We start from the raw sequence: 23,690 nt of genomic DNA on the forward strand, positions 1-23,690 counted from the left end.
CGAATCTGCCCGTGTGCTAGCTCCCTAAAAGCATTAAAAGCTAAGTCACCCCTTTTAATGTGCGCGGCTGCTCAGTATATTTTTGAGATTTATTTTCTTCTGCACTGTAGTCTATCTTCTCTCCACTGTAGTATTATCAGTACTGTACTAAAAATGTTAGTTATATCTGAAATGTTGGGCTACATGTAGCCTGAAAGTTTCATGAAAGAGGAGTATCTAACTAATAATTATCTTTTTCCCTATTACTATAATGGCATTGGCAGCATTTTCATTTAAGAACAACAGCGGGGTGAAGGGTGAAGACACACAGAGCTACTAGAGAAGCTACGAAATACCCTGCCATAGACAATACTGAGAATTGCCTCTGCTTAAACATGCAGTGTCTTAGCAAAGCCAATTATCACTATTGTCTATTTTGTAGCTGTGACAAGTAGCTGCTACTAGTAGCTTTGCGTGTCTTCACCCGAAATGTCTAGACTAGGGCAGTTCCACTACTGTGAGATTCCCATCATACACCTCAGGGTACAGCTTGTAAAGTGTCTTCACATTCAATTGGTTTTATTGGGAACTCACTTTTATGTAAAGGTGCTAAAGTAGTAAAGAGAAACATTATGTTTGTAAAAGCAGTGGAACAGGACATGCTTCAGCTTAGTTGCCTTGTTTATAAAGAAAGCATCCCTAGTACAAGGAATAAACGTCACTGTGGAAGCATTAACTTTTTATAATTCTACTCTGACACTTTGTTGTTCATCTAAATATACTATTAAGAAATAAGAATGGTATATGTTGTTTGCAAAATGATTCAGCCCCTACACTACAGATATTTTAGCCGCCTTTAACAGCTTTTGGGGTATTTTGGGGGTAAGTATGTACCAGCTTTGCGCACTATAGGATTTTGGCCGATGCTTCCAGATAGATTTGATGCAGGTTGTTCAGGTTAGTAGGATGAAGCCCGAGTATCGCAGTTTTCCTATAGTGCCACAGATTCTCATTTAAATTGAGATCACGGCTTTGCCTGGCCCATTGTACAACATTTCATTCTTTAGCCCCTGCAGTGTTACTTTGGCCTTGTCTTTGGGATCAGTGTCCTGCAGACTAAAACAGATGCTCTTGCAGCATATGCCGATATTTTACAGCATCCATTCTTTCATTTTAGCAAGAAGAACAAGCCCCAACTGCGGAAAAGCAGGATTAGAGCCTGGTTCTATCCTCACCACACTTGTGTAGGTTAGATGTATGGCAGTGATAGGAGTGCAGCAAACATATTGGAAGAGATGCTGAAACGAAACTGAAAAATCGATACAATTTGAATTTAATCTTTTGACAGTACCATAGCCCCGGACATACATCCTCGCTAACATTTAAATGGATCAAGAATAGAAATGTGAATAGTCTACAACGGCCCAGTCAAAACCCCCATTTAAATTCAATAAAGAATTGTGGCACTATATGAAAACGGAGGTGACCAAGCAACAGCCACATAACCTGAACATGGTGGAGTAAATCCAGAATCAGCCACAATCGCTTCCAAACCCAGTACAAAGCCAGCGCATGCATAACAAGGACTTGTGCAATATTTTATCAAAGGTAAAATAAATAATTTAGGCTAGTCGCAAAAAAAGTGTTTGTGTGCAAATCTAGGTTATTTATGACTTTTTTCAAATCTTTTTGCTGCCTTAAAACTTGTGAGATCCCAAACTAATGATGACATCAGCACAGTATAGAAATCTTTCATGGAAACCTCTGACAATTCTCGTGAGGATTTTAATAATCAAAATTCAATTTTAATACCCAAAAATTTCCAAACGTTCCTCAGCATTTCTTATGTTCAATCATGGCGCTACTAAATATCAAAGCTGAGGATCTGATTGAAAACAGCATTTTTACATTTTTGTGTCAGAGGATAAATCATTCAGTAAAATGGGAAAATTGGTCAAACATGGGGAGGCCCATTTATAAAAGGTCAAATTTTTGAATACATGCGAGTTTTTTTGTTTTTTTTTAACTCTAATAAATTCGAATACACACAAAATGCGATTGGGAGGAAAAAAATCGAATATCTAAAACTCAAACGAATATTACTGACCTGAATTTTATCTCCCAAAAAAACGCGAATGTCAGGAAGGCTAATAACATCTCCAAATTGGTCGCTGGACTTCTCCCATTGACTTATACATGAACTCGGCGAATAGTCAAATTCAAATTATTTCCAGGGTATAGGTTTGATATATCTCGAAATTCAAATTCAAACTGAGTTTGGATAATTTACAATTTAGAGTTTAGACCAAAAATCATTTGCGAAAATTTGAATTTATTATTCAACACCTAATAAATCTACCCCTTAATATTGCAAGGGACTATGTGTGTGTTTTATATGGCAAAGTCATTAGCAGCAAGAGATGTGTTCTTACAATACTGAAAGACTGACTCCGTTTTACATCTGTGGCACCTCCAGCAAAAGCAAAAATACAATCTAAGTCTACATTAAGGGGCATATTTATCAAAGGTCGAAGTTAAAAAAACATCAAACTCCGAATACAAAAAGACCAATTGAATGGAGGTTGAAGTTTTCTTGGGATCGAAGTGGGCCAAATTCGGCCTAATCGTGCGATCGTACATCCATACAGGTTGTAGGAGGTCCCCCATAGGCTAAAACAGCACTTCGCCAGCTTTTTAGTCGAAGTTTTAAAGAGACAGTACTTCAAAAAAAATTAGACCTTCAAATTTTGAAGTTTTTTTAAATTCGAATCGAAGTTGAACTATTCCCTAGTCGAAGAACACAACAAAATAGCTCGAAGTTCGAAGTTTTTCAATTCGAAACTTCACCTCAACCTTTGATAAATCTGCCCCTAAATGTATTCTGTTTTGTTTTCACTACCTGCAGAACAAGCAAAATGAAATAATTTTCTCCTTTAGGATTAACTTGGAATGTATCAGAGGATTGCTTTATACACTTAAGGTGGCCACACACGGGCAGATAAAGCTGCCGATATCAGTCCTTTAGACCAATTCAGCAATTTATCTGCCCGTGTATGGGGATTTCAACAGGTCTTCCCAAACGATATCTGGCCACGATATCAATCGGGAAGATTTAATTTTTCCACCGACTGACCTCTCGTTGTAATCCGATGGTTCGGCCCTAGGGCAGAATGTTCTGATTACCCTGATATAGCCCTGCCGTTGGTGGGCATATCAGTGAAAGATCAGTTTGTTAGATGGTGTCGCCAAGCGGATCTCTTCATGTATGGCCAGCTATACTTTCAATGGGACACATTAGCAACCAACCTCACCATCTCACAGAGATCAGTAAGTGAACATTACTGAAATATGGGAGCCGCTTATATTGTGTGGTTAACCCAAACCTACTGTGACCTGACCGTGAAACTCTACTGATCTGTTAATTAAGAATGGGGTAGTGCTTTATTTGCAGCCATTTACCATTGAGACTCAAATGGTTGCCCTACAGTGGCTGATACTGTTCATTGTCTGATCTATGGGCCCACAAGCCAAATGGACAGATACCTTAAGACTGACCAAACACTGTATGGCTTCCTCTCTATTGCTCTGTTCATTTGGGTCGACAGCCCAGACCATCAGCTCAACGGGGAGTGAAGAAGAATTGTGGCTTTGCTTCACTCTCTCCTTTGTCAATGTACCATACAATGGAAGATACAGTATATAAGCAGATGGACTTTCCAACATGTCTGACCAATGTATCGAACAATATGACTAAGGATTCTCACCCTCACATACATGTCTAAAAATCCAATTTTATGGGTACTTGTATGGACATTGCCTCTGAGTCACATCTCATAGAAAACCTGTTAATAATTAAGCACAGTCTCATACTTTAATGTCTTTAAAAAGAAACAAAAAAGTGAAAACTATTCAGTAAAAGTTTCATCTACTAAAATATATTTTTTTTTATAAACGCCCGAGATGGAAAAATTGTGTCTTTAAAAGTATCTGCTGCAATAGCAAAGCCAATGAACAGTCTAAGTAGCCCCATATTTTACCAAAGAAATGTCTTATATTTACAAGTATTAAAATGTATCCCCCCCCCGCTTCACAAAATAGCTGTGCACTTGTCTCTTAAAACATATTACATGAAAGTGACTCTTTGTTTCCCCTGATCGTATAAAATCAGGTGTTCCAGGTACAATTCAAAAACAGCTCTGTAAATATTACAACTGCCCCATAGTTTTAGGCCACAAATCAAGCCACGTTTTGTTGTTGTCAGTGCAAATCTACATTGGATTTTATTTTTTTTTTAACCACAGAAAAAGAATTTCAACCCTCCCATATAGAAAAACGTTCTTTCTTCCCTAGTTACATTACATAAAGTAAATTTGTATCTATTAAAGCCTCTTCCACCGATTTGGACATGATTGTTAAAGTATTACAAACAGGGAGGACAAAAAGTGGTCTGTATATAAAATATTAGGGTCGTCACTTTCTCCCCTCAGTCCCCTTGTTAATTAGATTTAGCCAATCTGCTTAAACCACTCCCGTTGCTTTTTTTTTTAAAAAAATGTATTTATTACTGCTCTTCCAACCAGGATGGGGCATCCACGCCTGGGGTTTTCAATTTCACATGGAACTGTTTCAGCGTCTCTTCCAGCTGCTTCTGATTTCCGGCAAAATAGGCGGCTATTGCGTTGTGGAACAAGACAAGTTGATTGTGCAGTACTTTTACCTGCGGGTGAGAACAAGAATCAAGTGTTAGCCATGCTGTACAGTCAGGTATAACAATTTATAATACACAAAAGCCATGAATATCCTGAAAATTATATCCTTATAAATGGTGCTTAGTGACATCATCAGTTATAATTGCTACTTAGTGATGTCATTTGTGTCACAGGACTCAGGGAAAGTTGTGTATTATAATAAATGTACTCCCCTGTTGTAAATTGAAGATATAAGTCCTTTAAAAATCAGAGAAAGAATACCCCGTATTTCCCCGATTTTTTGCACATCAATCTATTCTTATTTATACTTTCATGAAATAGTGTACATATTTAATTAAATTTAACCAATTACCCTCGAAATGTATTAATACTGAATTAAACCAATTAAGTACCCTCCAATCAATTACTGCTGAATTCATTATCTATTATTAATTAATACTAATGAGGAAATAAAAGAACAGATTATGCTTCTTAATATATGGCTCTCTTGTGTTAATAAAAAGTGCTCTGTGCTTATACCAGACTTAATAAATTGCCCTCCAAATCAATTGCTGCTAAGTTCATTGACTGTTATTAATTCAGGTTTGTTATAAATATAAAATGGAAAAATAAATGAATAAATTATACTAATCAATGAGTGTCTTGTATTGACGAAAGTGTTCTGTGCTTTTGCACAAAGAGACTGACAATATATAGATTCAAGCTCTCCCCACCATTGTAAAGTGGCAGATATAATTAGAGTAAAATAGTTAAAAAAAATGAATTCATATAATTAAAGTTACTCGTGCTTTAAGAAGTAATTGATCAAACTGAAACAATTGGAACTCATGCTCAAATTCTATCTCAATTTTTGCTAACTGCGGGACATCACAAAGCTGGAGAAGTCAGAGTATCAAAGACTGTGGTCACAATTATTATCTTCCCTATCTATTGTTAAGTGGCTACCTTCCCTGAAAAAGCACAAATCCAAGGAATCCTTAGGAGCATAGAAGAGCGGAAGATATGAAGCAATGAACACAGAGCATAGAAAAAAAAACACACCGTTACAAGTTTAAAACTAGAATGTATATTCACCGTTAAGGTACGGAGCTCAAAAGATAAAATAATTCTTGTCGACGGGCGTTACGCTAAAGCTTTCTTTAAATGGTAAATCCTCTGTGACTTATAATAACCTTATATTTTACTATAGGGGGTATATTATTTATTATGTATGTTGTATATATTGTGTACATTATTTTTCTGATGCATTTAAAAGTTATAAGAATAAGAAGTTACAAGAACAGCAAGTTGGGATACGCTATCACTAGGATCAGACCAACCAGAGGATCCACAGCCTGGGGAAATCCCCACTAGTTTATACTATAGGCCTATTAAACCTCTATGCCATTTGATTCAGTTTCATTTAAGTGTTGTGAGAGTGGGCCCTGGATGCCAGGTTTTATGGTGGCCCCAAGGATGCCCGGTCTGACAATGTCTATCAGTGACAGTTGAGATAAATCTGTGTTATTTTTTTTAGCTGACTACATTTCACCAGTCACTACAAACACCCAACATCTTTCAATAGGAATTTCTGGAAATTGTTTCCAATAAAACAAAGCATTTGTCTGGCATTTAAATGTCAGGCCTATCACATGCATTAGAGAAATAATTAGTATTCAAGTTTCGGGAAAAAGATTTTTGGAAAGTTATTGATATTAAAAATGGTGTTTATTTCTGAATCCTGAAACAATGCAGCAGTAAACTCTCCTCCAATCAAGACTCTGATCCCCACATTGCTTTGCATGCATCCTCACATCATCAGCTGGCTCCTGTTGGCCATACGCTAAAAGATCCATTCTATAGTCAAGGTCACAACAATCTGATCTTTCCCCCGATATGATCACCTTGAGGGGCAAATGATTACCTTACAATGACGGCACAATGCAGACTGTCAGGGTGAGAACCAATGTGGTCCACATTCCCTCGGATTTTTAAACCTGCCAGATCAATATTTGCCCGATTTCTCGGAATGACTGAATCATCAGCCCATATATAGTTATAGTCACCTTAATGCTGGCCATACACTTGCAAATTGGGCAGATCTGATCATTTGACCCAGCGGATCATAAGTCTAGAGTCTGGAGTGTAGGCTGGGGGAGGTGACTCCCATACACAGGCCAAAGTTCTGAGGTTCTGGCAAAGGAAAAAACGAACTTGTGCAGAACACTTTATTGGTTTTACCGAGGTTAATTAAAGGGCAAGCCAACCCCAAAATATAAATTTGCCTAATAAAAGAACATGATTCTAAGCAGCTTTCCAATATACAGTTATTAAAAATGTGCTTTTAAAGTTTTATGTAAAAACAATAGCTTTTTGTAAAGTTTAGTTCCCCAGCAAAGACAGGTCTGTTAATTAGTTGCTTTGTCTTACATTGTATCAACAGTCTTGGGGTCAGGGCACACAGGCATATTCAGGGAGATTAGTCGCCCGGTGAACTAATCTCCCCGAACTGCCTCCCCTGCCTTCTTGCTGACTAAAATGTAAATCGCTAGTGGGATGGCACTCTGAGCTATTCGTTTTACGAAGTCGCCCGAATTGCTCCAAGTGCCATCTCACTGGCGATTTACATTTTAGCCGGCGGGAAGGCAGTTCGGGGGGATTAGTCGACCAGAAGAAGAGAAGATTTGTCGCCGGGCGACTAATCTCCCCAAATCTGCCTGTGTGCAGAATAGAAAGGAACAGACAAACACTGCTTTCACTAGCAATATATATATAAAACTAAATTAAACACCATAGAAAATGTGTAATGAGTGTCTATTATGAGTGCAAAGTTGCTTAGAATATTTTCTTTTATTAGGCAAAAATTATTTTTTTGGGTTGACATTCCCTTTAAAGGAGAAAAAAAAAGTAATTTTAAATTAGGGGTGCCAAAAGTTATTATAAGTGATTATATTTACTTACCCGACACCCCCGGGTCAGTGCTCCTATCAGGAGAAAACTGCACCGACCCAGGTTCTGATTTTTCTAGTTTCCCGGGGCAGACACATGCACAGTAGAATGAAATAGTCTGTTTTTTCGTTAAAGTTTGGCTTTTCACTCTACCGTGCATGCGCAGCTGCGAGATGAAAGAAGAAGCAGGAAGATCATTCTGTGGTGTTTGCTGGAATAACTCCGGGTTGGTGCAGTTTTCTGCTGATAGGAGCAATGGCCAGGGTGTCAGGTAAGTAAATACTATCACTTGGGGGTGCCTAACTTTTGGCAATGTGGTACTAACACCTCATTTTTTGTAATAATTATTTTTAAAGGCAAACCATGTGCTGCCAATTTTTCTCTCTTTGTGTACAAATATTGGCTTTTTATTGTTTATAGCAGCTGGTCAACTTCAGATTGTGGGTTAGACAGAGTGCCTGGGATTACTTTCTGTGTTTCACATACAAATTGTAGCCAAATTTTGCCTTTAGCTGCCATTCAGCCTTTAAAACAGGGAATTATTTACAGGTGTATGTTAATGTGCTGGGGCTTAAAGGCTCCCTGCTTTCTCACTAGAGCTCCTGAGTTAAGGGTAAGTGCACTGTTGGTCTTACTTCTCAATCACACGGTTTGTTGGAGAGACTTGATTTTATGCAGTACATACTTAAAATGCTAATGGATAGTGTAGGACTCACGTATAATGAGGGGCCTTGACGAGGCACGTGAGCTTTCATATTTTGGCCAAAGTGTGGTACTAAAACCTCATTATTTGTAATAATTATTTTTAAAGGCAAACTCCCCGTGCCTCTCTCTTTGTGTACAAATATTGGCTTTTTATTGTTTATAGCAGCTGGTCAACTTCAGATTGTAAGTGAGACGGAGCGCTGACTATTTCGTTCTGTGTTCGTGTACACCTTATCAAATGTTGTACTGTGTTTGCCAATACTGTGCAATACATTCATTAATATCTGCTTAAGAAAACGGATGATGTTGAGCCCTTTTCCCTCTATATTTTCTTGTGTATATACTATTTAAATAAAGCAGCATGGCTATCTATTAGTGACACACACTGACTGTCACATAATAAACTATTCCTGGATCACAGAATAGCTCTGCTCTTTATACATGTCAAACCCAGCCAGGAACCATTGTGGCCAGAACATAAAACACAACCATAAATTCTACCTAAAGCAAAGGGACTGGATTATGCCAGACCCAGACTCTGTGCACATTATGGCCTGCGGGGTTTATAGCACTGCTGACCCCTCTGCTAGGTCACTTGTAAAACAATGGCCATCAGGGCAGGACAATATTGGCCCAGAATGATCATTATGGAATCCCAGAATTGTACATCGTTAGCTCAACAGAGGATCTACTTAAATACATAATTAGACTGATCATTGTAACAAAACATTTTTCATATAATATTAACTTTTAGTTCCAAATAATAATCATGAAAACATCATTCCATTTCAATTACTTCCACTGACTACAGATAGAAATGTTCAAATATAGCTTTTTATCTTTTAGCTTCATAGGGAATTATCAAACCTCTATCGAACCCAAGAAACATTTAGTATCATTTTTGTACTTCCTGGAAAAAGTGTGAAAATGGCAGCACTGTGCTCCCCCGACCCAACCTTCTGTCTGTGACCTGGGCGCCTCTTCTACATAAAAAGAAAAATGCAGCAGCCCTGCTCAGAAGGTTAACATTTGGGCTCCTTGGAGGGTGCAGTCAACCTTTCCTTGTTCTTTAATGTGGGACGTGGAACCAAGCACAATAAAAACACACACAGAAGCAGAATCAGCCTAATTGGTTTGTGTGTGTCTAAAAAGCATTTTTTTGCTTATAGAGTTAAAAAGTAGCCAGAAACAATGTCCAACATTTCCGTTGTTCAGCAATGCGATCAACATAAAATGTCGGGAGGAGGCAATTAAGGTGCTGCACACCAAGTTACACTGTAACAGAAATCGTTTCTTTGGCTCATTGCTATTCATGCACATAAATAAAAAACAACTAATGTTCCTACTAGCCCACTTTGCCTAAAGCAAATGCTCACACTCTGTAGGTAGAAGCTTTGCCTCTCATCTCTACAAACCTTACTAAACACTATATTTTCTTACAAAAACACATTATTTCTGAAGATGAGCCAAGTAGTATAATTGAGTTGAAATGTTTCAGCCTCCACGCTGAACATACTTGGTCTCCTTTGAAGCAGCACAGGAATTTATAGGTTTTCTTTCTTTTTCTATCACATTCAAAGCCAACTGTGTGCAGTAAAGCTGAACTTGGTGCTGATGCATAGTCTCTGGTTTGTTAGATGCAATTCATTGGCTCTTTGAAGAGTGTTACAGGAATGTAAATGGAGATTTTGCAATAAAACGTACCAATGTAAAGATATATAAAAAAAAACACAATACAACCCACACCAAAAACAAATACACTGTGAGATATTTTGGCTGGTATTTGCATGTTGCAAATAGCATGTTTCAGAACTGGGTTGTTTCGAGGTGGCCAAGATTTCACTGATGGTGAGGGAGAGATAAAGCACATATTTCATAGCATTTAGTAGAGGCAGATAAGCAATATTGTTGACATTAAACAAAATGGTTCCTAAAACATGTAAGGGCTCCTGCCAGACTGGTAATAAGAAGCTCACAGAAAAGTCCCTGTTGGAGATTTATTGAAAGCCAAACAGAAGGGAATCAAGAATCTGATAAAACTCAAAGGACAAGGAAAGTGGTATTCACTTATAGGGGAACCAATTTGTCAGGTATTCCACAGTGAACACAGGTACTTTTAACATGACTGCTGCAAGGGGCCAAGAGTTGGATTTATATCTGGGACTGTCTTAGGCACCCCTCGACTAGCCTGTCCCCTCTATAATCCATTTGGTGCATCTACCGTATATACTCGAGTATAAGCCGACCCGAGTATAAGCCGAGGTACCTAATTTTACCTACGAAAACTGGGAAAACTTATTGACTCTAGTATAAGCCTAGACACAACTACAGCCCTGTCTCCCAGCAGCGCACATTCTGCCAAAGCGACCCCCCCAGCGATCAACCGGACTTCTTTGCAAAGTTGATGGTGACAGAGAATTGCCAAACGGATTACTGTGTGCATTGTCCCACTGTCCCACTACCATGTGCAGAGGGTGCTGTGTGATATTGCCATCACTGTTAATCTTTCGTATAACCAACAGAGGGCGCTGTGTGATATTGCAGTCACTGTTATTCTTTCATATAACCAACAGAGGGCACTGTGTGATATTGCAGTCACTGTTATTCTTTCATATAACCAACAGAGGGCGCTGTGTGATATTGCAGTCACTGTTAATCTTTCATATAACCAACAGAGGGCACTGTGTGATATTGCAGTCACTGTTATTCTTCCATATAACCAACAGATGGCGCTGTGTGATATTGCAGTCACTGTTATTCTTTCATACAACCAACAGATGGCGCACTGTTATTCTTTCATACAACCAACAGAGGGCGCTGTGTGATATTGCAGTCACTGTTATTCTTTCATATAACCAACAGAGGGCGCACTGTTATTCTTTCATATAACCAACAGATGGCGCTGTGTGATATTGCAGTCACTGTTATTCTTTCATACAACCAACAGATGGCGCTGTGTGATATTGCAGTCACTGTTATTCTTTCATATAACCAACAGAGGGTGCACTGTTATTATTTCATATAACCAACAGAGGGCATTGTGGGATATTGCAGTCTCTCCCCAAGTGTACTGTTGGTATAGGAATGATTAAAAGTGACTGCAATCTCAGCTACTCGGGTCGGGTACCGCTGACCCGAGTATAAGCCGAGGTAGACTTTTTCAGCACATTTTGGATGCTGAAAAACTCGGCTTATACACGGGTATATAGGCATAGAAGTGACTGAAGATGGCAGTGTGCAGCTCAGTGGAACAGTCGCCCAATGCAATGTGTTTTCTACAGAATCTGAGTACTGTCCTCTGGTAAAAAGTGACACAGTCCCATAGTACATGAGCCTGAAAAATAAGACTTAAAGGAAAACTATACCCCCAAAATGAATACTTAAGCAACAGATAGTTTATATGAAATTGAATGACATATTTAAGAATCTTACCAAACTGGAATATATATTTACATAAATATTGCCCTTTTACATCTCTTGCCTTGAACCACCATTTTGTGACTCTATCTGTGCTGCTTCAGAGATCACCTGACCAGAAATACTACAACACTAACTGAAACAGGAAGAAGTGAGGAAGCAAAAGGCTGAACTCTGTCTGTTAATTGGCTCATGTGACCTTACATGTGGTTTGTATGTGTACACAGTGAATCTTACGATCTCAGGGGGCGGCCCTTATTTTTTAAAATGGCAATTTTCTATTTATGATTACCCAATGGCACATACTACTAAAAAAGTATATTATTATGATAATGGTTCATTTACATGAAGCAGGGTTTTACACATGAGCTGTTTTACTCAGTATCTTTTAATAGAGACCTACATTGTTTGGGGGGTATAGTTTTCCTTTAATCACATCAAGTTAAACCTTTTTCATCTGCGAGGCTGCTTAACTGCTAGTTCATCCAGAGGAATGCAGAACAATTGTGTAAAAAGTAACTAACTGTATTCTCTAGGGCCTAAAAATTGGCACCCTTCCACAATATATCACATTAGAACTTTGGAGATGCTTAATCTAATAAAGTTTTATCCTTTAAAAGTGTAAAAGCTAAGTTTTAACCAGGTCAATAACATTTGAAAATTTAAATGTGATTGGCTATTTGGTAGTCTAAAGGAGGCTCTGTTTGGCGGTACATCTAGTTTTATGGAGTCAAAACTTGCCTTCAAGCTTGGAATTCAAAATTAAGCACCTGCTTTGAGGCCGCTGGGAGCAACAGGCAAGTGTTACTCATGAGCCACTGGTTGGGGGGGGGGGGAAACACTACCCTGGAGTTTTCAAATTCAACTTGGCTACTGCTGCACTGGTCTTGGCCAATGGTGTCATTCTTTCTGGCAAGTATAATGAAGATCTGCTGGCCTGCAGCACGCACATACTCACAAGGGGGTTGTCTGGACAGTAAAAAGCCCCCTTCCAAAAACGCACGCAGTCCAGGAGAGCAGGCCTTCATAGGAGGTGGCCAGCAAAGATGGTGGGTTTGTCCAGTAACAAAGTGGAATTTAGAAGCTTCTGAGATGATGACAGCCAAAGCAATATAAGTAACTTGGTTAAAGGAACAGTAATATCAAAAAATTTAATTGTTTTAAAGTAATAAAAATATCATGCAGTGTTGCCCTGCACTGGTAAATCTGATGTGTTTGCTTCAGAAACACTACTATTGTTTACATAAATAAGCTGCTGTGTAGCCATGGGGACAGCCATTCAAAGGAGGAAAGGCTCAGGTTACACAGCAGATAAGCTCTGTAGAACATAATGTTATCAGTTATCCACTATGTATCCTGTGCCATATAGCCTTTTTTCAATATCTGCCATTGCTACTGAAATATAGTAGCTTTTCTCAAGCAAACAGATCACTTTTACCAGTGCAGGGCAACAGTACATTTTATTTCCATTACTTTAAAACACTTACATTTTTTGGTGTTACTGTTCCTTTAAAGGGGGCTGCATTGCATAATTAATTTGGCTTTACTTATCCTTCAAACTAGTGAAAAATGTAAAATAATGCAAACTCAAATATCATATATAATAAGTCAGGGGACAAAATTATACTGTACCACTACAAACAAACTGAAAAAGTAGTGAATTCATTGGTCCACCCTTGTTATGCCCTATATTGATGGAGAAGGACATAGAAATACAACTGGATAGTAAACATAACTGTAGCAGCAAACGCAATTGAGATTCTATGAAAAATGAAGGTTTGTGGGAGGTGGGGGGAACAAAGGACAGGTAAAGGCCCATCTATACAGTCAATAGGAAACTTTGTGCACATATAGAAAGTCCAGTTATGCAGTTATGAAGTAACACTGGTAAGTTGGATTGTTTAAATTCAACAAGAGTAGTCTCTACATATTACCATGTAAGTGAACTATATAATAACCAGTCAAATACATTAGATAGTTTCAAGGAAGCATTGGATTCCTTTTTAACAAGTGAGAAATCAATTGGCTACTTATGATGATACCTTCAGATGGAAGGCCGCAACTTGGGCAACTGCAACAAACGTTTGGGTCTGTTGTCTAACATGATAACTTATGAAATACATACCTTGTTCTCCTCCAGAAACTTGAGTTTGACAGAAACATCATTCCGCATTTTGTCATACTTCTCCTTGTGGCTCTGGAAAAGCTGCTGCGACTGTTCAATCTTCGGCATTGTGATGGCATCACGTGGGCCCATGTTCAGTTCTTCAAGGTCTGTACGATATGCATCATACTCAATCCTAGAAAGAGAACAACAGCCCACCGACATGGTTAGTCTCAGAAAGGAGCAGAAACCAGTCGAGTAAGTCTATGCGACTATATGGCAGAGACAGAAAACTAAATCCATGTTTTCATCTTATACACCAATTCATCAATCCACTAAACAGAAGACATTTCAGAATAAATAATGTTCTATGGACATTAACGTGCTTTGAAAACTAGTTTAGTTGAATACAAGCTAATAAAGCAGAGTTGTTATGAACATGATGTTTCCACGACAGATAGTAGGATAACAAATATATCAAGCGTGAAGTAAATTTTCTATCAAGTATTCTAGTATATTACCTCTTCCAGGATGAGTCCAATGAATAGGGCTTGCACTGAACATATTTTGCCTTTTGTTTTAATCACGGCATCTAGGGCAGATGTATCCAAATGTGAGTTTAGTGCTTTATAAATAAAAACTCACCCATGTTCTATTCATTCCTATGGGATCTTGAGAACTGTATTTATCAAATGGTGAGTTCTAACTTTCATCCATTGATAAATACAATTCTAAAAATCCCAAAGGAATGATTAGAACATGGGTAAGTTTTTATTTATAAAGCTCTAAACTCACATCTTGATAAATCTGCCCCTTAATGTTTTGGTTATTTCTTGAAATAAACAGGGAAACTGAAGCTAATGGTCCTCGGCACGTAGGTAACTAGATTACCGGTGCACAGATAAACAGAAGTCAATTATTCAGGGGTTATCTGTGCTCTGGTAATCTAACAGGAACCAAAACATGGGGGAACTTCAATTTCCCCGATTAACAAAAGAAATAACAAAAACATTCATTGCACTCGTGTTTTGCCCCTTTAACACACCATAGGTTCAGTGATGGAACACCAAACACGTGGACAGCAACATGAATGTCTGTCATCGAAGACCTATCTGCAGCCGTACTCCACCCGCTTTGAATTGGAAATATGACCGAGAAGCTGCAATGAATTATTTAATACTTTTGCTTGGATCAATGCCTGTTTTGTTGCTACAATTACATCTTTCACGTGTTTCTTGTAATTTCCATTCACATTTCCACCATTATTTCTATTGGGACTCCCAGAAACACAAGAGTAGAAAATAAAATTGGCTGAGCTGTATGCTGAAGCATGTGGCACATACACTAAGAGTAAACGTGCCAGATCCAACTGCACGTGTGAAGGCTGCAGGGGTTTTGGAAACAGGGAACTCAAAGGCTTGTGCAATCAGACTAAACAAGAGAAAGTTTTTTTTTTTTTGGAAGCAGCTCAAGTTCTTGTTTTAACTGATTGAAAAGTGCTGCAATTTCCCAAAGCATTCCCAAACTGTATATGTATCCAAACCAAAAATATATGAGCAGCAGCCATTCATCCAATACAATTTTATGCTGAAATAAAAACATCAGAGCCTTATTACCTTATGCATTGCATGTATTGTTCATATCAGCATAAGGCCACAAACATTTTCTGATGCACTGGTGCAAAACAACAAAATAAATATTATTCATATTTCCCATAGTTTTTCCTATTACACCTAGACTGTCAATTAAACTTGAGCCTTCTGAATTACCCTATTAGCATTTCATACTCCTGAACCATAATGATTAGATCATATCATAGAGCAAGATCTACAGCAATGGGCCCAGGGCATTAGGAGGCAGTTTTTAGTACAAGTTTCTGCCTAATAAAGTCTACCTCCCTTTCAACATGGACAAATTCTTCCATTACTATGCATATTTGCATTTAAACTTAAAGGAGAACTAAAATCTCCAAACACTAGATTCAGATCTACCAGTTTATTGTTAGCTGGTGATCAGTAGATCTCAAGACACTGTCAACAAACAGCTTTATTAATCTACCCTCCTGTTTCATTCTTTTCAGAAGAAATATATTTTATTAATATAGCACTATAAATTCTCATTAATCATTATAATATTTAATTAATATTTTCCATGAAACAGAATGTTAACAATGCTATTCTGGATGTAGATCATAATGGGACAACATCACTAAAAGTAGAACTCATATTAGTAAAGTATGGGCACTTCTGGCCTAACTAAAGAATTATCTAGAATGTTATGAATTATGTTTTGGGATTCTGTACCAGCCCAAGGCAACCACAGCCCTTTAGCAGTAGACATGTGGCCAAACTATGCCCCAGTAGCTCCCCATGTTCTTTTCTGCCGATTCACTGCACATCCTCTGTGCTGCTGTCACTTAAGGCCCCCATACACGGCCGATAAAAGCTGCCGAAAGACCGAGTCGGCAGCTTATTGGCCCCTGTGTGGGGCCATCCTACGGCTGTCCCCGATCGATATCTGGCAGAGAGTCGGCCAGATCTCAATTGGCAGGTTAAAAAATCCCATCAGATCGCAGCCGCATCTATGCGTTTATGACTGCCCATACAGAAGCATTCTAATCCATTAGTTGGGCCCTAGGACCCACGATCTGATCAGCTCGATATCACCCACTTCAATGTGGGCATATCAGGGAGAGATCCAATCATTTGGCAAAATCGCTATGACCCCACACTTAGCTTCTCAACAGCTGCTCAAAGTCCACTGACACCTTTCAAGATGGTGACCCCCTGTGACAAGTTTGAAGTTCTGGATCATTGTTGCTATTGAGAAGCTGAAACTTTAGGCTGATGCAAAAAGTGCATTATATAAAATATGGCTTTTTTAGCCATATTCATTCTTAGGGTATAGTTCTCCTTTAAATGGAGATGCTGTATCGCTTGGCTCTTCTGAGGGAAATTCCAGGTTTCTAAACTTGATTTTGCTTGACTTAAGCGAGGCATGCTTTATGGACAATGGCAGGTGACATAGCATGAAATAAAGAAATCATATTAAAGAATGACAGAATGTGCCATGAGTGCTTCTATTATGATGTACAATTCAGTGCTTGTCTGGACCAAACAAGCCATGTGGTACAAATTCTGTAAAACTGTTCAAACACTTAATAATAATACATTCAAATAAATGTGATGAAATGCCCCAAGACAATAATTTTTTTCTGTTTGTTCTTCATCTGACAACAATCCAATGAAAAACAGAATATTTTAATAAAGACAAGAGGCATGCCTGGTCTTAACATTCAAAATGTTCACACCTATAACCTATCATACATTAAATTTAACAGCACACATTATTTATGGATGGGCTCACATTCAAAACAATTAGGGAATATTCAATTCAAATTCCATTCAATGCTAATATTTCAATATTTTACAAGACTTCAAACTAATTATAATCCTTTTGGTGATTATCCTGGTTGAATATGTATTAGTAAAAGCTTAAAGACACCCTATTCCCTACTCTGCACCCCTTCCCCACCAACATTTAATTTCAGTACAGGTACCTTACACTCCTGGATGGATAAGAGAAAAGCAGTGAGATTTCAATAGTAATCAAACTGCAGCAGAGTGAAAACCAGCAGGGGACAAAGAGAAGCCTAAGGGCAGTGACAGACGAGAAGATTCGGGGAGATTTAGTCGCCCGACCACAAATCGCCTCTTCTTCGGGTAACCAATTTCCCCAAACTGCCTTCCCGCCGGCTAGAGGGGAGATTAGTTGCCAGAAGAAGCGACTAAGCGACTAAGAGATTTTGTCGTCTGGCAACTAATCGCCTCTTCTTCTGGGTGACAATCTCCCCGAACTGCCTCTGCATGTCTTCCCATCCGATATAATGAAAAGCGCTGCGTTTTCAGAAGTCGCCCGAAGTAAATCTCCTCGTGTGAACTAACCCTAGATCTCCCCGATTCTTCTCGTCTGTCTCTGCCCAAAGCTTTAATAGCTAAAAACTGCCATCCAGTGCTATAGCTTTCTTAACAGAGCATATATTTCTTAGCTGGCAGAACTTATTTTCCGCCTGAGCATTAGACAAAAGCAATTTTGTTTACATGAAATTTCACTTTACACACCTACATAAAAACACATTACACGCAGGTCTGGACTGAGATTCAAAATAAGCCCGGGCATTTCAGGTACACAGAGGCCCAAACAGGCCACACAACAGCCCCCCACCAGCCCAAGAAATAGGGACTGCCCATGGCAACTTACAGCAGCCCTTCTGGCATTTGCCAGAATCCACAGATTCATGCCAGTCCGGGCCTGATTACACGCTTCTCCGCAGGCCGAGAATCTGTTGCACTGCCTGGACCTGGAATCATTACCTCCGTTGATGTGAAGGCAGATGCAGTGTATTTCAGTATGAAATGAAAAATCTTGTTTCAGTGTCGAAATCTGCTACGTCTGCCTGCACCTGAGTCAAGGTAATTATTCTGGGTTCAGGCAGCGCAGCAGAAGAGGAGCCGTGGGGCAGTGGATTCTCGACATACATTTCTCTGCCAGATTTCTGATGCAAAGCAAATTTTCTAATTTGAGTGGAAATCAGATTTTGTCTGTACCCGAGTGGAGGTAATCTGGGTGCAGGTCCATCGGGTAGAAGGGCAGCATCGGAGGAGGGGATTCTGGGCCCTTCAGAAAACCAAGACGCAACTTATCTGGCCCTAGCCTAACATTCACAAATAAAAATTAAACATGCATTACTACAATGGAATACAAACAAAAGACAAAATACAAACAAAGATACATAAAAATGTCATTTTTTCTGGGTAAGCTTAAGGGGACATGAAGTTACATCCCTCCCTACTGCATAGAGCACCTGTGCCACATTCAAGGTAGCTTGCTCTTCATTGATCTACCATTACTTTCCATTAGTGGGGCCCTTCTGCTGAACTACAAGTGAAAAAGGATGCATTGACCAGAATCTTTTGCAAAGTGGGGGCTAGATTATTGTCTTGCCCAAGGTCCATCCAACGATTTGTTCACCTCTGGGCTATCCCTCTCATGTGAGATCTGCTCACGTAGTTTAAATGAGTGGAGCAGTGGATTGTAGCTATCCATGTGCAGCTACATCACACATGATTGACTTGTTTTACCATGGGTCAACCGAGTGGACCACTGAAGAACTGTGCCAAACATGGGAGACTTGAGGCTTAAGCAGGCAGTGTCTTAAGAACTAAAAGGAGATTGATACTATATGTTATATCCACTTTTATCAGTGTTTACTTATACTATTGATTTATTTATTTTAATTTTCAATACCGTGAGATAGTCCTTTAACCACAGCATGTCACCATAGAAAAATTTAGATGTGTGTGAAGATGTGGAATTCTCTCCCTGTGATCAGTTGTACTGGCAGATACATTAGATAGCTTTAAGAAGGGGTTGGAAAGCTTTTAGCAAGTAAAGGAATACAAGGTTATGGAAGATAACGCATAGTACAAGTTGATCCAGGGACTAGTCCAGGAAGGAAGGAATTTTTTCCCTTTCTGAGGCAAAGTGGAGAGGCTTCAGATGGTTTTTTTTTTTTCCTTCCTCTGGACCAACTAGCAGTTAGGCAGGTTTAAATAGAGTTAAAAGGATGAACTTCATGGACATGTGTCTTTTTTCAACCAAACCTACTATGTTACTATGTGTAGCTTATGGCAGATTGCAGGAGAGGATACAAATATTTAGAAGCTACAGAATCAATAGGATAAAGAGGTGCAAGTCTTGTACAATAGATCTGATCAGTAATACAAGGCCAATGCTGCTACATTTCCACATGAATATCTTGAGATCTCTTTATTCAAACCATCAGATAAACTCTGCAAGAACAGGCTTGTAAGATCTGGAAACTTTTTTTTTTTCTGCAGCTACTGAATAAATCAACAACAATTATGAGAACATATTAAAATGTTTCACAAACTGCAATTAAAGTGAACGTCTACTTCACCAGGTTCAGTACAATCTGGCACAGGAGACAGTGCTGATCATATGCTAAATGCTCAAGACTTTGCTCACGGCTGAATGCATTAAAGGTTTATAAATAAAAAAAAAACGTGACGGTTCTGTAAGGAGTCAACCAAAAAAATGTATTGCAAATATTTTTCAGAACAAATTCACATGCTAGTTTGTTTCCCTTACCAGAACCATAATATTCACCAAACTCTTGAAGGTAAATATGTTCTTTATTGAAAGAGCTGCTACTTACTATATTTTTGTTTAATTGTTGTGTTGCAAAGGTTCTCACATATGATTAAGTTTTATTTAAGACATCTCAGCTTCAGGGAATAATATGCTAGATGTGCTGCATACAAAAAATGTGGTTAAATACAATGGAAGTGCTACTGATTTGGCCAATTAATCAATGCACATTCCCTGGTCCCCTGTCTCATAAGTAATTCAGTGTGTATATATATATATATATATATATATATATATATATATATATATATATATATATATATATATATATATACACACACACACTAAAAAAACTAAAAAACTGTATATATATATATATATATATATATATATATATATATATATATATATATATATATATATATATATATATATATATATATATATATATATATATATATATATATATGTGCATGTGTTTACACAGTTTTTTTAGTTACAAAGTTATGATCATAAAGTTGATAAGCCACCGTACCATGACAAGGTAAACCCGTACAATGGTCCCTAACTTGTTTACCTCCAGTCATAGTATAAAAAGGCTTGTACCTCTGCATAGAAGTACAAAGTTATGATCATAAAGTTAATAAGATGATCTAGCCCTCAGACTGAAACCAAGTTCCAGGAGACACTGATTACAAGTAATGCTACTATGCAGAGAGGTACAAGAATTTTTATACTATGACCAGAGGTAAACAAGTTAGGGACCACTGTGTGGGGTTTACCATGACGTGGTATGGTGGCTTATCAACTTTATGATCATAAGCACAAGACTGGTACACTGGCACATACTGAGCAAAGAAAGCACTAGTATTAACTACCATCCTCCACCAGAAATTGGCACCTTATTCCAGAATATATGATAACACTATGGCATAAATGCCTTTGTGACTTTCTGAAACACTGATTTGGGGATATGAGAGAGCCTGGAGCACTTGTCCTATAGCTTCTCCAAATACAAGTTACAACTGCTGGCCATCCTATACTATTCAGCGGTGGTTGACACTCAATAGGACATGGAATAGTGACAATATTTTGCACCAGTATTTCACCTTCTATATGGATAAAGCGTTCTTTATGGATTTAATGGAGAAGGAAAGCTACTGAAGCATTTTATTGCCAATAGATTAGCCACAATAGTGCAAGCTATAACACTATATTTATTCTGCAGACTGCTTTACCATACCTGAGTAAACAACTATAGAAGCTGTACCTGGTTGATTAGGCTACAGCTGCCATATTAGCTTGGCGTGACATCACTTCCTGCCCTAGCCTCTCCCTGCTCACTCATAGCTCTGGGCACAGATGACAGCAAGGAGGGGGAGAGAGGAGCAAACTGAGCATGCTCAAGCCCTAGCCCTAGAGGTTTAAGCTGAAAACAGGAAGTCTGATACAGAAGTCCATGTATACACAATAGAAGGAAAGAAATGCAGTGTTTCTTTTGAGAACTCAGAGCAGCATTACTTTGAAGGTTTACTGGTGTATTTATATAGTTCTCTCTTGTAATTATACATTCTCTACTGCACTAAGGGATTGGGTAATGGGTAGATAGATCACCATATCTCAAATCCTTAATATACTGGCTCCCCACCAAACGTAGCCCTTCCCCTTTTCCTGCTGAGATACCAGTGCTAACCCTGCAGCAGAACTGTGTCAACCAAGAAAGGGGCCAAGAAAGGGCTAACTACAGGAGTGGTCTTATATTCGTGCCACAATTTTTTAACTATTGTATACATGGAAACATCTATAACATATATACAAACCCACAGAGCCCATCTTTAAAGAGATTGTTCTCCTTAGAATTAACTTTTAGTATGATGTAGAGAGTGATTTTCTGAGACAATTTGCATTATGTTTTTATTTTTTATTATTTCTGGTTTTTGAGTTATTTAGCTTTTTATTCAGCAGCTCTCCAGTTTGCAAGTTCAGCAAAATGATTGATAGGGTCCAAATTACCCTGCACCAATTTGAAGAAGAGACTGGAATATGAATAGGAGAGGCTTGAATAAAAAGGTAAACAAGAACAAGCAGCAATAACAATACATTTGGTTTTTTTTTAAATGGGATCAGTAAAAGTTGGAAACAGTCAGAAGAGGAAGGCGATAATTCAAAAACTAGAGGAAAAAATTAAGGCTAATAGGAAAGTTGCTAAGAGAAGACATTTTATAAAATACTAAAAGTTAACTTAAGGGCACGGGCACACAAAGCTACTGTGCGATGCTCCAGGCTCTCCCATATCCCCTTATCTCCCCGAACTAGAATCTAAATCAGCACCGGGATGGCACTCGGAGCGTTTTGTTTTCCGAATTCGCCCTAAGTTTCCTCGAGAGGCAAGCACTACAAGTGCCATCCCGCCATTGATTTAGATTCTAGCCGGCAGGGAGGCAGTTCCTGGGGGGGGGGAGGGTTAGTCGCTCTAAGAAGAAGCAATTTGTCGATGGGTGACTAATCTCCCCCAGTAGCTTTGTGTGCCCCCTGCCCTAAAAGTAAACTACCCCTTTAAAATAATAAACTACCCCTTTAAAATAATAAACTGAATTTATATACCGTACAAAGTGCTTTGCCACAAAGAAATATTTTTTTTGATTTAGAAAAGAAAAGGTCCATTTAAGGACTGGGCTCTAATAAATGTGGAGAAGCATGCAACTGTTAAAGGAACTGTAATGATTGGATGAAATCACAAAACATAGCAAATTTTAAAATAGATATTTTGATAAAAAGCATTGCAACGGGGACTGTCATGCACTACCCATAAAATTTGGCTGATCTCAGCTGGTTTAAAAGAGGCCCATTTGCCATCAGCTCAAGAACAATTTAGCCAGAGTAGTGACCTTCAAGAAATCGGACAGATTGATTTATTCCTCTGTAATTCTTTTTGGGTGCTTATTTCTCTTCTGCACACAGACACCTTCATTGTTATCCAGTTTCCAAACAGTAAAATACCCCCCCTAACCCTTTCTGACAAGGTGGTCCTACTCTTTTGTTCAAAGAGACAAATATGTTTTCTAATGCAAAAAACCACTGTCTAAGCAGATGCAGCCATAAACATTAGCTGCAAAAAGGACAGTCAGATGGATGGCTTGGGAGACTTGGATTCATCCTACACTGTTTGTCCAAGAGAATTCCTCTTCTCTATGGAACTATGTTTATTGTCTGACCTGGGATCAACACATTGTTTTAAGGAGTCTGTGTACTCTTGACCTTATGGGTCAACCATTCATATTTTGATGGGATTGCCCAACTGTTTACTAAGCTCATCACAAATGTTACTTGTTGTATCAACTAATTGTTTAGTCAGGGAATACACATTCTCTGGGGTTTGCATTGCAACCATGTTGTCTAGTGGTCTTCATGGTAAACCATAGTAATGTTGTCCATTACCGGGATTTAACATTTTTAAACATTTGCCCCTAAAGACAGAAATACGGAATCTCAAAGTGTGAGCCTACTTTACAAGCCAGTTTTTACTGCAATCTGTTGCCTCGTGGCACAAGATGTAATACTAGCATGGGAGACCAAAAAGTTGCATTGTAGAACTATTCTGGATACAATATTTTCTGGATTAGACAGAAAGGACATTATAGATGATACATCATTTACACTTGTCCCTGCCCCAATGG

At 38.5% G+C, this 23,690-nt stretch overlaps 1 protein-coding gene across 4 annotated transcripts in view; it reads right to left on the reverse strand.

Annotated features, from left to right (window-relative positions):
• Positions 1-4,528: 4,528 nt before the first annotated feature.
• Positions 4,529-23,690, reverse strand: part of arfip1.L (ADP ribosylation factor interacting protein 1 L homeolog) — a 99,063-nt gene continuing 79,901 nt past the window's right edge. For all 4 annotated transcript variants that reach the window (XM_018266645.2, XM_018266698.2, XM_018266752.2 and 1 more), the window contains 2 exon segments: positions 13,864-14,038; positions 4,529-4,696 (listed from right to left, as the gene is read on the reverse strand). In XM_018266645.2, the coding sequence (XP_018122134.1) occupies positions 4,541-4,696; positions 13,864-14,038 (331 nt within the window). In that variant the 3' untranslated portion in view covers positions 4,529-4,540.

Source organism: Xenopus laevis, chromosome 1L, assembly GCF_017654675.1.
Source record: "Xenopus laevis strain J_2021 chromosome 1L, Xenopus_laevis_v10.1, whole genome shotgun sequence".
NCBI lineage: Eukaryota > Metazoa > Chordata > Amphibia > Anura > Pipidae > Xenopus > Xenopus laevis.